Below are 17,393 nucleotides of genomic sequence, written 5' to 3' on the forward strand. Positions count from 1 at the left end.
GTCTCCTCCTTGCCTCAACACCTTGAAGCTCAGATTTGTTGGCCTGTGGTGAGAGGAGCAGACCAAACTTGGACTCGGTAACAGCTGCAGCATTTTACATTCTCAGCAGCAGTTCACAAGGATTCAATTTCAACAAGTCCTCACCAATGCAAGTTGCTTTCTGAATTATTTTGTTCTTGTCTTTGTTTTGATAGCAGCTATCCTAATGGATAAAGTGCTAGCTCATTGTGGTTTTGATTTGCAGTTCTCTAAGGTTAGCAGTGTGTACTGTTGCATTTGACTATTTTTGCTTCAGATCTCTTTCTCATATTATTTTCCTGGTATATAATAATTAATCTCTTTATTCTCTACCTTAAGGTGTCCTTTGGTTTTAGGCCTGGTTTTGTAAACTTTAATGGTGGCTATTTAAAAAAGCATTCACTTGATATTTATAGAATTGTATTATTTGGTATGTACAGTGCCAGACAATGAGGATGGAGTGGGAAAGAAGGGGGTTACTCTCAATACTGGAAAACAAGCTTTACAATTTAAAGGAACCCTTTTAAAAGAAGTAATGAATGTCACGAAAAGGGCAATACTAGGTCTATGTTTTTCTTTTCACCCCATGTGTCAGTTAAATTATATATATATATTTTTTTTTTATTATAGGTTACAAAATTTAGACAATTTTTTAAATTAAAAAAGTCGTTAAATAGATACTAACAGTTTTCTCAATAACCAAGAAAAAGCAGCAGCAAGCGGCTAGTCTTCCACGTTTTCTACTACATGCTCACTTTTTCCACTTATTATCATTGTCATCATAATTTTAAATGCAACGGGTGCACGAAAGGACACGTGGTTACAGCCGAGGCGTCAGCCTCTGGCTTTTGCAAGACTGCTTTCTCTAGCCTTCCCTTCCTTAGACCTTCTCGGTCTCCGTAGAGGGCCGTGCCGTGGAGACGTCTGGGAAGTATAGTTCGAAAGGAAAAGCGCTAGGGTTCTCCTGTACGCACGCGCAGTTCTGCCCGGTGGCCTGGCGGCGGCGACGCTAAGTATCCTGCACTAGGTTCTCCTCTTACCTTCTGTAGGGTCCGCCGCTTCCCACGTCCCGGCGAGCACAGGTACAGACTGCCTTTGAGAGTGGGCCCGGGGTGTTAGGCTCCTACAGCAGGGGGCGGACAGAGGGTCAGCTGCGGCGAGTCCCAGCTTCGGGCGTCCAAGCCCGGGCGGCCTTGGCAGGTGAACGCGGCCGGAGGAGGGGGCGTTGCCCCGGCAAGGCCCCTCGACGGACGGCGCGGCTCAGTCTGGGCCAGGCTCCCAGAAAGGTGTCCCTCGAGAAGAGATTGCAAGGAGCTGTGTCTCATTTCGGGATTCGTGAGCCCTGAGGCGGTTTTCAGCTTTTACCGTTTGTTGGTATTTTCTCCCCTGCAGCTGAAACTTAATGTTTATGCCTTTTGCCAACCTTGTATTTTGGCATTGTTCTTCTAGGCTGAATCCTGAGTGACTTAACTGTTTCCTTTTGTGTTTAATTTTGTCCACTTGTTAAGTTACGTCCCTTTCCTCTAAATGTTAAATTCATTTCTAGCTAACGAAGGTATTTTTTATGTCTTGTACTTTTAGGAGCGTGGGGGTATGGAAGGTGGATCGGTAACGTTTCCTTTTACAGTTAAGGATGTTTAATAACTTTCTTCACAAAGGAAACACAATGTCCAAGAGGAAGAGAAGAGGACTAATTTTTGGTTGGCTGTTTCTGAAAAGGACACCAGTTCTTAAAATGACATTTGAAGAATTATTATAATCCTAATTACTACAGCTCAAAATACCTAAATGCAGGTGTGAAGAATATTTGTCATGTCTCATCAGTTTAATGTCTCTGTGAGCCCGGTGAGACTGCTGTTTACAGTGTTAATTTGTATCAGGTGGTTCTAATACCTTCATTTAATTCATCTTTATTCATGAATCATTGGCTGAAAGGTTGCAGGCTCAGGGACTGGAAGTCTGCTTACTGTGCACTCCTGGTTTTGGTGGTCAAGCACAGGTCCCCTCCAACTCAGAAATGCCTGGGCTTCCAGGTTTCCTTTGGTTTCTACAGGGTGCTCAGCCTGTGGAGACTTCTTAACCTGGTCTAACCCTAATGAGGAGGGGAGTGCAGATAGAATGGAAAGACCTCACACTTTCTTTCTCCCTTTTAGGTGCCCTCTCTAAAAGGAGCAGCAGGACGGAGGGAGAAATGGCCACAAGGTTGCTGCCAGCCCAGGCTCTGGTGAGTGAAGGTTTCTTTCTTGAACTGCCTTCTGGGCTTAGAGGTTGGGGACATGCGTCATCTATTGTTGAGCTTTTCTAGGTAATGAAGCCCACTGAGGGACCAGAATTGAGGAACTCCAAAAAGACGGTATTTCCCTTGCTGCAGGGCCAGCCTCTTTGTGAATTTTCCACTTAACCAGTTAGTGCTTGTTGACTTGGAAATGAATGGGCCCACAGGCCCCATGCCAATGCCATGCCCAGAGCTTTGTGAAGGATCCAGGTTTGTTTTGCCCCATGGAGGGCAGAGACATAGGGGAGTCAAATCTAGGAAATCAACTGAGAACTAATCTACTACAGTAATACCTGATCAGAGTCTGGGTGATTTTCTAAGAAGATCCTAGAAAGAAGACCTAGTAGTCAGAGATGCTTCCTACTATTGTGGTCAGAGATTCTTCCTGCTATTGTGCAGTTTTATACATATGAGCAGTATTAGGCTTATACAGTTGTTGAAAGGAAAAGAAGTTACAATTTGGGCTGTGGTTTGGAGGAGGGGACAGATTCAGGGAAGTGAGACTTCCCTGAGGTGAGAAGCATCTGGTTCACAGTGATTTCTTCCCTTTTTTGCCCTTTCACTTGGGGAACAATAATTAAAAGCATAATCTCTTTCCAACCCAGAAAACCTTTCCACATCAGTAGAAGAGAAAGAAAACACTTTTATTATTGAGTAAACATTACACCAGAATGTATTGTGTATTACTGGCAATCCACTAAAGAGATTGCAGAGACAGAAAGCTCACTTACATATCGCTAAGTGCATAACCCAGTTTTGCAGTTTGGAAATTTGTCAGGTAGCAAGTTAGGCCCATCTCCTCCTAGGAAATGGTGACCAGGTCCTTGAGGAAACAGTCCTGAATTGTGAGACTTATTTAGCCATTAAAAAGACTTACATACATTTGGTAAGGGAAATTCGGAAAGAAAATGAAGGATGGGGTTGGAGTCTTCTCACTTATTTCTAACAGCCTTTTATTTTTAATTTGCCGTTGCCCTTACCAATCAAAGAACACCCTGGCCTTGTGACTGCCTTTCTGGATTTTAGGGATAAAGTGTGGAAGTATTTTTACCTCTAGAAATGTGTCCTAAGAAAATAAGCTTTTTTGTGATGTGCAGGGACATTCAATCCAGTATTTTTAGGGTTACAAAAATGGAAATAACCTAAATACCCACCAGTAGATTAGTTAAGTAAACCATCTAATAATCTATAAGTAATCTATACAGTGAGATATGTGGCAGCAAATAAAAAGTGTTGAGTGGGGTAAAGTTACCTGTGTAACATTTTATTTTTATTTAAATTTAGAGCCATATTATCATGTAAAAAGTCTGAAAGAACACACAACAAGAAGTGAACAAACCTTGTATTTGATGGTAGGAAGTTACATTAATGTTGCTTTTTCTTTTTTTGTCTGCACCATGTGGCATGCAGGATCTTAGTTCCCTGACCAGGGATGGAACCCATCCCTCTGCAGTGGGAGCATAGAGTCTTAACCACTGGCTATCAGGGAAGTCCAACATTCCTTTTTCTTTTGCTTGTTGATCATTCCTAATTTGCTGAAAGAAAAAAAAAAGATTCTTAATAATAAAAGAAAGGGACCACCAGTTTAAAACAGGTGACTTGTGATGCACTGAAGCCGGAGATGTTCCCAAAGCCACATTCATGTGTCTGATGTACCGTGAGGCCAAACAAACCAAAACATCAGAGTTTGGAGTGGGAAAGGTTTATTGTAGGGCCGAGCAAGAACAGATGGCTTGTATGCAAAAAACTCAACTCCCTGATGGTTTTCAGGGAAAAGTTTTTTTAGGCAAAATTTGAGATACGGGCTGCAGACTGTAAATTTCTTCTGACTGGTTGGCAGTGAGGTAACAGGGCAGTGTTCCAGCACTGTTGCGCTCAGCCTTGAGTAACCATCCTCTGCCTGGGTGGGGGCCTTAGTTCCTGCAGAAGAACTCAAAGATACGTTCTTATGTGTGTCCCTTGAGTAGGAACCAGGACCCTGCTTTTTGGCTGCACAGTTGTTTCTTGACTCCTGTTCCTTTGTTTCTGCATTCCCTCAATTCCCTCATTAGCGACTGTTTGAATATGCCCCTTGGGATTCAGAAAGGTCTAGGAGGTTGAAGCCCTTTTCCTACAAACAAGAAATGGAGACCATGGAAAGGCTTTATGTATATAGGAGGGCCCCTCAGGGCTCCTGCTTGGTTTCAGAGAGAAGTAGAACAAAGGCTTCTGGGATGGGGAGAGTCCCAGCTGCAGCCTTGTCACTTGGCTCTTCAAAGATTGTACAGCCCACGTGCTGGGGCTGCTTCTGGGAAAGCCACGCCTGGGGCCTTCTCAAAGCCTCCTTCGCTGTGACTGGCAACATCCTTTCATCCGAGACAGAGGTGGTCCAAGGTGACCACAGAATCCAAGCACACCTGTTGCTCCCTGAGTGAGTGTACCGGAGGCTCCTTGTAAAACCCAGTTCTCATGTCTCACCTGTAAAATGAGTTTGGTCTAGGTGATTGTTGTACCTTTCTATGCCTAGAGTTCTGTGTTTCCCTCATTCTGATTTTATTCCACGACTTCAAGTGTTTTACGTTCTTTGGCTGCTGAGTTCCATTTTGCTGGGAGCACAATGCTTCACTGACAGTAGGTAGGTGACAGAGATGTATGTGCTGAGTACATGAGGGGTGGTCAGGAAGTATTCAGCTTGAAACTGCTCAGAACCTAGAATGGTGACAGGGTTGCTGCTCAGTCATCCCACTGCGGGTATGGTCCTGGGTGAGCAGGAATGGGTTTCTGTTACAGGTGTCTGTGACATTCAGGGATGTGGCTGTGTTCTTCAGCCGGGACGAGTGGCTGTGCCTAGACTCTGCGCAGAGAACCTTGTACCAGGAGGTGATGCTGGAGAACTACAGCACCCTGTTCTCTCTGGGTAAGGACATTTCCTTGTGATGTAGAATCTGCTGGGGGAGCACCTTGGTGCCCTCTCCGAGGAGGGCGTGGCCAGACTCAGCCCACAGGTAGACTCAGAAAGCAGCGGTTGCTGTTGCCCTCAGCTGCAGGGACAAGTCTCAGCTTGGCACAGTTGGTGATGGGCATCCTCTCTGTACTCTTCCTGTCTTCTGCCCCCTGGACTCTGTCCCTCTGCGTCTTACAGGAGGTTCCAGCTTAGAGGAATGTACAACCAGAGCCCTGACTTTCTTCCCGAGACCACTTCCTGGCCCTCCTCTGGGAGCCTGGTTTTAAGCCCTTCTCAGAACAAATCTATTTACTCTTAACTGTCCTTTGCCCCAGACTCTGGGGCTGGATCTGAGTGAGTGACTGGCCACTCATGTCTGCACCATGGATTCATTCTCTTTCTTGCTCATGAACAGGGATTCTGTTTTCCAAACCAAAAGTTATCCTCCGGTTAGAACAAGGGGAAGACCCCTGGATGGTGGAAAATGGAGTTTCTCAAAGCACATATCTAGGTGAGTGACAGTAATTGGGAAATGGGCATAGCATTTCCAAGCTGCTTGGGCTTTGCTGATCGGTAAGGAGGAGATACTGACCAAGACGCTCCTTGATGTGTCAGGATAGGTGGGAAATGCTGGGAAGGGCATATCGTCACTCGACCTTTTTGAGTACTTGGTATAGCAGGCTCAGAGGGAGAGTTGAATTCTTCCAGTATGAGTTGTACTTTGTCATATGTCCTTTGTAATTTGAATGCAGAGCATGTAATGTGTAAAGGTTTGTGATTCATATCTTCTTCCTTTTTTCTTTTACTGGTTTGATTATTTTCTTAAATTATTTTCTTTTTATGATTTGAACAAACCTTTTATCACTACAATGCATTCCTCATTGTCCCACCTTGGGTCTTTGCTTTGACTAACCTGCTACTTTTTACACATGGTTTAGCTAAAAAACCAAAATGATGCATGTATATTTATGTACTATGCAAGAGAGAGACAGCAAGGTTAGCAAAATGGTAACAGTTATTGAATTTAGGCAGAAGGTTTGCAGATATTAAACATAGCTTTCTCCTCATTCTTTTGGTGTGAAACAATTTTAAAATAACATGTTCCATCACTTCTCGGCCTTTTGGCTAAGATCTAAGTGTAGTATCTGTTCTTAACAGTTTAAAATAGTATGGTCCAGACCCTGGCGGCTAAAATGTATCTCTCAGTCTCTAAAATCCCTGTGGGTTGCTGAATCATAAGGTCTTGGTTTCTGTTGCATTTTAAATTTTGTCTTTGCTTCTCACACTGGAGGATGACTCACTCTTTTGAGTTTTGCTCCTTGTCAGGAACTTATTTATCCTGATGGCAAAAGATAGGTTTTCTGTGTCAGTTCAGTCTGTGTTTCTATTTATGAGTTCTGTCTTGAGATTTTTGCCTTTGGTTTGACTAGAGTATTTCCTGACTAATGTTTCAGAAAGGTTCATGTATACTCTATTTGTACCTGTCTAATATCAATTCTTTTCCCTCTCCTGTGGGAATTATGTTTTGAATCTAGAACTCTGGCATCAGTTTTTATTTCCTAGAAATTGTTCAGCCTTTGTTCCACTGCTTTGGGGTTGAGTATTGTTGACTGTAAGCCTCTCTTTCCCCCACCACCTCTGTTTCCATTTAGAAAACCCTTTTCTCCTTTTTCATTTTTTGATATCCTTTTTATCTTGAAATTCACAAGTTTCATTAAGCTATATCAAGGAAGTTTTTTTTTTTTAATACTCTTCAGCATTCATGGGGGCCACTGCTTTGAAGACCCAAGTCTTTTTTTCATTTCAGTGATTTTTTTCTCTACCCACTTACTGACAAATATTCTGCCATATTCCATGGACAGTTGGAGGTGCATGACTGTAAGAATAACAATATGAAACAGAAATTCAGTCACAGCTTTCAGAAATAAATATATCTGTTGAATGAGTTTCAAATTTGGTTGTGAGCTTTCTGATTGGCAAAGAAATTACTAATTTCAAATTGACTATATTCTTTTGTAAGATTTTAAAAATTAATTATTTTTAATTTATTTGAGGTGTGCATGGTATTAAAGTGAGAAACAGAAAAACAAAAGAAAAGATTGGTTTGAAATTTTACCAACCATACTGAGTCATTGTTAATATTTTACTATTCTTTCAGACTATGAATATTTGAGTGTGTTTGTATATGAGAAAGACACACAGAGAAACAGATTGATTGTACATATTGTTCTTGAGCTTGTTTTTAGTTATAAATGTTCAATTATTTAGCCATCATTGAATAGAGGTCTACCTCATTGAAAGAACTCTACTGTATTGTTAAGCCATATTTTATTAAACAGTCTTCCTTTTGGAAATTTTAGTTTCCCATTTTTCACTATTAATATTGTTATCATTGCTGTCATGGCTGTGGAATATAAAAGTAAAAGGAAGGGGTAAAGTTCCAAATAATTATAGCACAAAGGCACAAGTCAGTCAGTTCAGTTGCTAAGTTGTGTCTGACTCTTTGTGACCCCATGAACCGCAGCATGCCAAGCTTCTCTGTCCATCACCAACTCCCAGAGTTTACCCAAACTCATGTCCATTGAGTCAGTGATGCCATCCAACCATCTCATCCTCTGTTGTCCACTTCTCCTCCTGCCCTCAATCTTCCCCAGCATCAGGGTCTTTTCCAATGAGTCAGCTCTTTGCATCAAGTGGCCAAAAATTGGAGTTTCAACTTCAACATCAGTCCTTCCAATGAACACTCAGGACTAATCTCCTTTAGGATGGACTGGTTGGATCTCCTTGCAGTCCAAGGGACTCTCAAGAGTCTCCTCCAACACCACAGTTCAAAAGCATCAATTCTTCTGCACTCAGCTCTCTTTATAGTCCAACTCTCACATCCATACATGACTACTGGAAAAACCATAGCCTTGACTAGATGGACCTTTGTTGACAAAGTAATGTCTCTGCTTTTGAATATGCTCTCTAGGTTAGTCATAACTTTCCTTCCAAGTAGTGTCTTTTAATTTCTTGGCTGCAGTCACCATCTGCAGTGATTTTAGAGCCCCCCAAAATAAAATCAGCCACTGTTTCCCCATCTATTTCCCATGAAGTGATGGGACCGGATGCCATGATCTTAGTTTTCTGAATGTTGATCTTTAAGCCAACTTTTTCACTCTCCTCTTTCACTTTGATCAAGAGGCTTTTGAGTTCCTCTTCTCTTTCTGCCATAAGGGTGGTGTCATCTGCATATCTGAAGTTATTGATATTTCTCTGGCAATCTTGATTCCAGCTTGTGCTTCCTCCAGCCCGGTGTTTCTCATGATGTACTCTGCATATATGTTAAATAAGCAGGGTGACAATATACAGCCTTGACGTACTCCTGGAACCAGTCTGTTGTTCCATGTCCAGTTCTAACTGTTGCTTCCTGACCTGCATACAGGTTTCTCAGAAGGCAGGTCAGGTGGTCTGGTATTCCCATCTCTTTCAGAATTTTCCATAGTTTACTGTGATCCACACAGTCAAAGGCTTTGGCATAGTCAGTAAAGCAGAAATAGATGTTTTTCTGGAACTCTCTTGTTGATGATGCTTTTTCCAAGCAGATGTTGGCACTTGGATCTCTGGTTTCTCTCCCTTTTCTAAAACCAGCTTGAACATCTGGAAGTTCACAGTTCACGTATTGCTGAAGCCTGGCTTGGAGAATTTTGAGCATGACTTTACTAGTGTGTGAGATGAGTGCAATAGTGTGGTAGTTTGAACATTCTTTGACATTTCCTTTCTTTGGCATTGGTATGAAAAGTGACCTTTTCCAGTTCTGTGGCCACTGCTGAGTTTTCTAAATTTGTTGACAAATTTAGTGCAGCACTTTCACAGCATCAACTTTTAGGATTTGAAATAGCTCAACTGGAATTCCATCACCTCCACTAGCTTTGTTCGTAGTGATGCTTCCTCAGGCCCACTTGACTTCACACTCCAGGATGTCTGGCTCTAGGTGAGTGATCACACCATCATGATGATCTGGGTCATGAAGATCTTTTTTGTATAGGTCTTCTGTGTATTCTTGCCACCTCTTCTTAATATCTTGTGCTTCTGTTAGGTGCATACCATTTCTGTCCTTTATCGAGCCCATCTTTACATGAAATGTTCCCTTGGTATCTCTAATTTTCTTGAAGAGATCTCTAGTCTTTCCCATTCTGTTGTTTTCCTCTATTTCTTTGCATTGATCACTGTGGAAGGCTTTCTTATCTCTCCTTGCTCTTCTTTGGAACTCTGCATTTGGATGGATAATAACTTTCCTTTTCTCCTTTGCTTTTTGCTTCTCTTCTTTTCACAGCTATTTGTAAGGCCTCCCCAGACAGCCATTTTGCTTTTTTGCATTTCTTTTCCTTGGGGATGGTCTTGATCCCTGTCTCCTGTACAATGTCACAAACCTCCATCCATAGTTCATCAGGCACTCTATCTATCAGATCTAGCCCCTTAAATCTATTTCTCACTTGCACTGTATAATCATAACGGATTTGATTTAGGTCATACCTGAATGGTCTAGTGGTTTTCCCCACTTTCTTCAATTTAAGACTGAATTTGGCAATAAGGAGCTCATAATCTGAGCCACAGTCAGCTCCCAGTCTTGTTTTTGTTGACTGTATAGAGCTTCTCCATCTTTGGCTGCAAAGAATATAATCAATCTGATTTCAGTGTTGACCATCTGGTGATGTCCATGTGTAGAGTCTTCTCTTGTGTTGTTGGAAGAGGGTGTTTGCTATGACCAGTGCGTTGTCTTGGCAAAAGTCTATTAGCCTTTGCCCTGCTTCATTATGTACTCCAAGGCCAAATTTGCCTGTTACTCCAGGTGTTTCTTGACTTCCTACTTTTGCATTCCAGTCCCCTATAATGAAAAGGACATCTTTTGGGGGTGTTAGTTCTAAAAGGTCTTGTAGGTCTTCATAGAACCGTTCAACTTCAGCTTCTTCAGCATTACTGGTCAGGGTTATAGACTTGGATTACCGTGATATTTTTATGGTTTGCCTTGGAAACAAACAGAGATCATTCTGTCATTTTTGCGATTGCATCCAAGTACTACATTTTGGACTCTTTTGTTGACTATGATGGCTACTCCATTTTTTCTAAGTGATTCCCGCCCAGAGTGATAGATACAATGGTCATCTGAGTTAAATTCACCCATTCCAGTCCATCTTAGTTCACTGATTCTTAGCATGTTGATGTTCACTCTTGCCGTCTCCTGTTTGACCACTTCCAATTTGCCTTGATTCATGAACCTAACATTCCAGGTTCCTGTGCAATATTGCTCTTTACAGCATCAGACCTTGCTTCTATCACCAGTCACATCCACAACCGGGTGTTGTTTTTGCTTTGGCTCCATCCCTTCATTCTTTCTGGGGTTATTTCTCCACTGATCTCCAGTAGCATACTGAGCAGCTACTGATCTGGGGAGTTCATCTTTCAGTGTCCAATCTTTTTGCCTTTTCATATTGTTCTTGGGGTTCTCAAGGCAAGAATTATGATTAAAAAGATTTATTGAAAAACTACTCAACTTCATTATAAATCAGAGAAATTCAAAGTAAAGAAATATCATTTTTCCCTTTAATAGGGAATATTACAAAAGGTTAAAAAATACACATTCAGTGTTTTGCTACTGTTCTGAGCAGTAAGCACTGTCTTTAGTGGGATTTTGTTTGAAGTATTTCTGGCTTTATTTACAGAAATCCCAGGCTTAAGAATTTTTCTTAAGAAAATAATTCCATAATTGTGCAGAGCTGCAAAGATAGTGTAAAGGAATGTTTGCTTTAACATGAGGCATTACTTGAAGTAAAGAAAGCTAAATGACTTAGAAGGGGATTTATTAAATGTGACATATTCATGTACTGGAATATTCTGTAGCCATCAAAATGATATCAGCGTACTGTCATTCACATGGAGAGAAGTTCATGATTTTTATCCCCAAACTTTAAAGTTTTTATTTTGTATTGGTGTATAACCAATTAACAATGTTGTGGTAGTTTTAGGTGAACCGAGAAGGGACTCAGCCATACATATTCATGTATCCATTCTCCCCCAAACTCCTCTCCCATCCAGGCTGGCACACAGCGTTAAACAGAGTTCTATGTACTATAGATCCTTGCTGAATATCCGTTTTGAGTATAGCGGTGTGTATGTGACCTTCCCAAAGTCCCTAACTATCTCTTCCCACTGGCAACCATGAGTTCCTTTTTCTAAGTCTGTGAGTCTCTATGTTTTGTATGTAAATTCATTTGTATCATTTCTTTTTAGATTCCACATATAAGGGAGGTCATATGATATTTCTTTCTCTGACTTAACATGACACTGTAGGTCTGTCCACATTGCTACAAATGGCAAGATTTCGTTCTTTTTAATGGCTGAGTAATATTTTATTGTATATATGTACCACACAATAATTTTTTTAAGTGAAGTGGTGCAGGAAGGTTAGTTTCAACCCATTTTAATTTTTTAAGTAAAAGTGTTTTCTTTCTCTATTGAAAAATTCTGGTGAGCTAAATTCCACATTTAGCAGTGATTGATTATATTTGCATGATATGTTTATGGGTAAACTACATTTTCATTTTAATAGTTTTCTGGAATTTCTTAATTTTTCTTACAATGATTATACATTTCCTTTTTATATAAGAATATTAAAGCTCTATTATAAAATATATTCATTCCTTTTGAATCAGTAACCCCATTCTTGAATAGTAATCTAAGTGATAAAAATGGTAGACGAAATCATTTTCAAAAATGTACTCTCGCAGTGTTCCCTGTATCACTATATAGCCGCATCTCCATTGGATTCCCCAGGCCAGAGTGTTAGTTGCTCAGTTGTGTTTGACTGTTTGCTACCCCTTGGACTGTAGCCCACCAGCCTCTTCTGTTAATGGAATCCTCCAGGCAAGAATAGTGGAGATCCCTTCTCCAGGGGATCTTTCTGACCCAGGGATTGAACCCGAGTCTCTTGCATTGCAGGCAGAGTCTTTACCATCTGAGCCACCAGGGAAACCCCAAGCCAAAAGCTAGGCATTACGGTTGAGTCCTCTCACTTATTCTGTACTCCTTATTCACAGGTGAACATCCCTGTGGTCTCTGTTTTTAAAATACCCCAGTGTGCCTGCTTCCGTTACCATGCCAGTGCAAACTGCCGTAACCTTCATCCAGGAAGACTGGCGGAGCCTCCTAATTGGCAGCCCTGCACCTGTCTTTGTTTTCTTTTCCTCTTTCCCCCCAATTACAGTCCATTTGTCACACAACTCCATAGTTTTCCTTTTTAAACAAAACCATCATGTTCTTCCAACCCCGCAGTGATCCTTAGAAGAAATTCCAAATACTGCCCTATATTTTACAAAACCTTGCATGATGTGACCCCCTGCCCATCTCATCTCCTCCTCTTGTAGCACTCTCCCCTGTTTCCCTCTTGCTTAGGCCACACTAGTTCTTTGTATTCTGCAAACACACAGAGCTTTTTCCTGCCTTGTGGCCTTTGTAATTGCTCTTCTTACCCAATTTTTACATGGACAACTCTTTATGTTATTTAAATCTTTAATTTTATTTCCTCACCATAGTTTGAAATATCAAGTTGTACACATCACCTTGTTTTTGTTTATTTTCTCACAGTTGTCATCACTCCCAGTACTTTATTTGGTTACTTGGTCATTGTCAATATTGGCTGTTAGAATGTAAGCCCTGTGAAAACGCGACTCTTATCTGGCATGTTCTCTGTAATCCTGAGTCTTGACCTTTGCGTGGTACATAGTGGATGCCAAGTAGGCACTGTCAGTGAAATGGATTACATTATTCATAGCACTCAAGGGAGTCCCGAAACTTCACTAGTTGAGGCTGTGTTTCAAAGAGACTTTTAGAGGCAGTGCTTCTCCCACTTGTTTATAGCCCCTCTGCAATTTTCTCTTGGTTTTGGCTTGAATGTACTGATGGCTGACCTGAAAGATGAAGCTGAATAATATACAACCTGCTGTATGCAGATATACTGTATACCCTGCTGACCTCTGCTTTGTTACTAGATCAGGCCTGGTTCCTTTACCAGAAGAGCTCCCATCTCAGTTCCTCAGCCCACCCACATATAGTTTTCTTCAGACTTTTCCCCACCCAGGTAGATCTTCCATTCTGCTTCTTTTTCTTGCCCTTCTTTTTCTCACCCTTTTCTCAGTTCAGTTCAGTTGCTCAGTCGTGTCTGACTCTTTGTGACACCGTGGACTATAGCATGCCAGGTTTCCCTGGCCATCGTCAACTCCTGGAGCTTACTCAGATTCATGTCCATCAAGTTGGTGATGCCATCCAACCATCTCATCCTATGCCATCCCCTTCACCTGCCTTTAATCTTTCCCAGCTTCAGGGTCTTTTCCAGTGAGTCAGTTCTTCGCATCAAGTGGCCAAAGTATTGGAATTTCAGCTTCAGCATCAGTCCTTCCAATGAATATTCAAGACTGATTTCCTTTAGGATGGACTGGTTGGATCTCCTTGCAGTCCAAGGGACTCTCAAGAGTCTTCTCCAACACCACAGTTCAAAAGCATCAATTTTTTGGTGCTTAGATTTCCTTATGGTCCAGCTCTCACGTCCAAACCTGACTACGGGAAAAAGCATAGCTTTGACTAGATGGACCTTTGTCAGCAAAGAGATGTCTTTGCTTTTAAATACACTGTTTAGGTTTGTCATAGCTTTTGTTCCAAGGAGCAAGCATCTTTTCATTTCATGGCTGCAATCACCATTTGCAGTGATTTTGGAGCCCAAGAAACTAAAGTCTCTCACTGTTTCCATTGTTTCCCCATCTATTTGCCATGAAGTGATAGGACTGGATGCCATAATCTTGGTTTTTTGAATGTTGAGTTTTAAGCCAGCTTTATTACTCTCCTTTTTCACTTTCATCAAGAGGCCCTTTAGTTCCTCTTTGCTTTCTGCCATAAAGGTAGTGTCATCTGCATATCTGAGGTTATTGATATTTCTCCCAGCAATCTTGATTCCAGCTTGTGCTTCAGCCAACCCAGCATTTTGCTTGATGTACTCTGCATATAAGTTAAATAAGCAGGGTGATAATATATAGCCTTGACGTACTCCTTTCCTGATTTTGAACCAGTCTGTTGTTTCACGTCCATTTCTAACTGTTGCTTCTTGACCTGCATACAGGTTTCTCAGGAGGCAGGTAAGGTGGTCTGGGATTCCCATCTTTTTAAGAATCTTCCACAGTCTGTTGTGATCCACACAGTCAAAGGCTTTGCCATCATCAATAAAGCAAAGTAGATGTTTTTCTGAAATTCTCTTGCTTTTTCTATGATCCAGTAGATGTTGGCAATTTGATCTCTGGTTCCTCTGCCTTTTCTAAATCCAGCTTGAATATCTGAAAGTTCTTGGTTCACGTACTGTTGAAGCCTAACTTGGAGAATTTTGAGCATTACTTTGCTAGCGTGTGAAATGAGTGCAGTTGTGCAGTAGTTTGAACATCTTTGGCAAGTACCTCTTCTAAGCACTCCATAAATATAGTTGTTAGCCATCCTTGTATTTTTTTATGTTATTTTTCTTTATTCTCAGTGCAAGAGAGACTTACATGTTTCATTTATTTTAGGATGGGAGAGCTTGTTTGAAACCAGAATTTCTGAAGAAGAAAATCAGGAAGTAATGAATCAACTCTTAGGTGATGGTCCTTTTGACTTTAGGTTGGGAAAAATCTACATAAACGAGGAAACCCTAGAGAATCAACAAAGCAAAGAGAACAGAGCTTTGAGGGAAGTCTTAGTTACCATCAAGAAAACATGCATGAAGGACAAGAGCTTTATAGGTATTGACCTTGGGAAAAATCTTGATCTGAAATTATCACTTATTAGAAAACCCAGAATCATTTCCAGAGGAAGGAAACCTTGTTCACAGCAGTATTCAATTCTATTTAAACAGCTGGGAATCAGCACAGTGCGTAAGTGTTACAAGTGTAATATCTGCGGGAAAATCTTCCTCCACAGTTCTTCCCTGAGTAAACATCAGAGAATCCATACTGGAGAGAAACTCTATAAATGTAAGGAATGTAGGAAAGCTTTTAGCCAAAGCTCGTCTCTAACTCAGCACCTGAGAGTTCATACTGGAGAGAAGCCTTACATATGTAGTGAATGCGGAAAAGCCTTCAGTTTCACTACATCTCTCATTGGACATCAGAGAATGCATACTGGAGAGAGACCCTATAAATGTAATGAATGTGGAAAAACATTTAAAGGTAGTTCATCCCTTAATAATCACCAGCGAATTCATACTGGAGAAAAGCCCTATAAGTGTAATGAATGTGGGAGAACCTTTAGCCAGTGCTCATCTCTTATTCAGCATCATAGAATTCATACTGGAGAGAAACCATATGAATGTAGTCAGTGTGGGAAAGCCTTTACTTCAATATCACGACTAAGTAGACACCACAGAATTCATACTGGAGAGAAACCTTTTAATTGTAATGAGTGTGGAAAGGTGTTTAGTTACCACTCAGCCCTTATTATACATCAGAGAATTCACACTGGTGAGAAACCTTATGCCTGTAAAGAATGCGGGAAAGCCTTTAGCCAAAGCTCAGCTCTTATACAACATCAAAGAATTCACACTGGAGAAAAACCCTACAAATGTAATGAATGTGGGAAAGCTTTCTCCTGGATTTCACGGCTTAATATACACAACAGAATCCATACTGGAGAGAAACCATATAATTGTAAGGAATGTGGAAAAGCTTTCAGTTCGCACTCAGCAGTTAATACTCATCGAAAGATTCATACCGGAGAGAAACCTTATAAATGTAATGACTGTGAAAAAGCTTTCAACCAAAGCTCAGCACTCATTCAGCACCAGAGAATTCATACTGGAGAGAAACCATATAATTGTAAAGTATGTGGGAAAGCCTTTAGACAAAGTTCATCCCTTATGACACATATGAGAATTCATACAGGAGAAAAGCCCTATAAATGTAAAGAATGTGGGAAAGCTTTCAGTCAGAGCTCGTCTCTTACAAATCATCAGAGGACTCATACTGGAGAAAAACTATAAGTTAAATACATGGGGAAAAACCTTCCAACTGAAGTTCATTCCTTACAAAATATCAAAGAATTCATTCTGGGGAGAAAATCACGAGTAGTTAATTGTGCATTAAACTTCAGGATTTAGACCTTGCCAAACATCAGAAACTTATGATGGAAGGTAACCTTAGAAATATTAGGAAAGCTTGTATAAAATGTTTCTTCATACATTCTTAACTTATTACTGACTATAAAATAGAAAATTTATCAGATCAAAGGGTTGGTATTTTATTTTTTTTCTAGTGATATGTGGTAACAGCCACCAGCTTTCACAGGCATCACTGGGAAGCTTGTTGATTAATGGAAAAGTGCAGCCATAAAATCCAGACTTTGGATTAGTCTAGGATTGTATATTTTTGAAACTGCATTTGAGTTTCAAAGCCAGTTGTACTAAGAAAAATGTATTAGAGATGAAATGTAAACAGATGACCTGGAACTACCTCACTGTCAGTAAAATTTGTTTTTTTAAGAGTTTAAAAGCAACTTCTGTACTTGGTGGTGGTTAAAACTTTTGAGTTATTTCTCCTGTGCTTCCTAAGCCATTCACCTGAAAATAAAATCACTCTGTAAACTGGTTTAAGTTTTGGGAGTGTTCTCCCTGACTACTTGTTCCAAATTCTGAATCAGATCTAAAGTTACTTTATTTCAAATCACAAAATACATGGTATTTCACTTGTTTTTCTCATAAATTGATTACCAGTGTTGTATTACCTTGAGAATTAAAGATAATTTAGACAACTACTGCTTTTGCAAGTTGATTTACTGATAAGAGTTGTTAAAAATTATCTTGCAATGTAAGCATAGGGAGCATGACTCTTGGCCGCAAGGCTGTGTGCCTGCTTCCTTGAATTCTCTGGTTACCAGCCACCAGGAAGACCCAGGAACACATGGAACTCTGGTTGTCCTCCTGTTAGGTCAAGTGAACAAGGTAGTTTTCACGCTTATGTTTTACTTTCACCTCCATCAGGTGATGCTTGCTCTGTTTCACACTGTGAGGACCACTAGACAAAAGTTGAGGCTCTAAGTTCAGATGCTTTTTCCTCCAAAAATTGGGCTGCGTCCTTTAACAAGTTATTGATCCCAGAAACCATTTCTACAATGTGAACAGTAATTTGA

At 40.7% G+C, this 17,393-nt stretch overlaps 1 protein-coding gene and 1 non-coding gene across 3 annotated transcripts in view; both read left to right on the forward strand.

The window, feature by feature from the left end:
• The first annotated feature begins 986 nt into the window (after positions 1 to 986).
• Positions 987 to 17,393, forward strand: part of ZNF879 (zinc finger protein 879) — a 46,836-nt gene continuing 30,429 nt past the window's right edge. The window contains exons 1-5 of one of the 2 annotated variants that reach the window (XM_027548724.1): positions 987 to 1,100; positions 2,172 to 2,242; positions 5,063 to 5,189; positions 5,632 to 5,727; positions 14,801 to 17,018. In XM_027548724.1, the coding sequence (XP_027404525.1) occupies positions 2,210 to 2,242; positions 5,063 to 5,189; positions 5,632 to 5,727; positions 14,801 to 16,248 (1,704 nt within the window). In that variant the 5' untranslated portion in view covers positions 987 to 1,100; positions 2,172 to 2,209 and the 3' untranslated portion in view covers positions 16,249 to 17,018. Of the gene's footprint in view, positions 1,101 to 2,171; positions 2,243 to 5,062; positions 5,190 to 5,631; positions 5,728 to 14,800; positions 17,019 to 17,393 lie in introns of those variants that run through there. The other variant, XM_027548725.1, reaches the window with a different exon arrangement.
• On the forward strand, positions 6,322 to 6,518 carry LOC113896763. The gene has a single exon (XR_003512124.1). It is a non-coding gene; the product is annotated as a U2 spliceosomal RNA (small nuclear RNA).

Source organism: Bos indicus x Bos taurus, chromosome 7 (assembly GCF_003369695.1).
Source record: "Bos indicus x Bos taurus breed Angus x Brahman F1 hybrid chromosome 7, Bos_hybrid_MaternalHap_v2.0, whole genome shotgun sequence".
Lineage (NCBI taxonomy): Eukaryota > Metazoa > Chordata > Mammalia > Artiodactyla > Bovidae > Bos > Bos indicus x Bos taurus.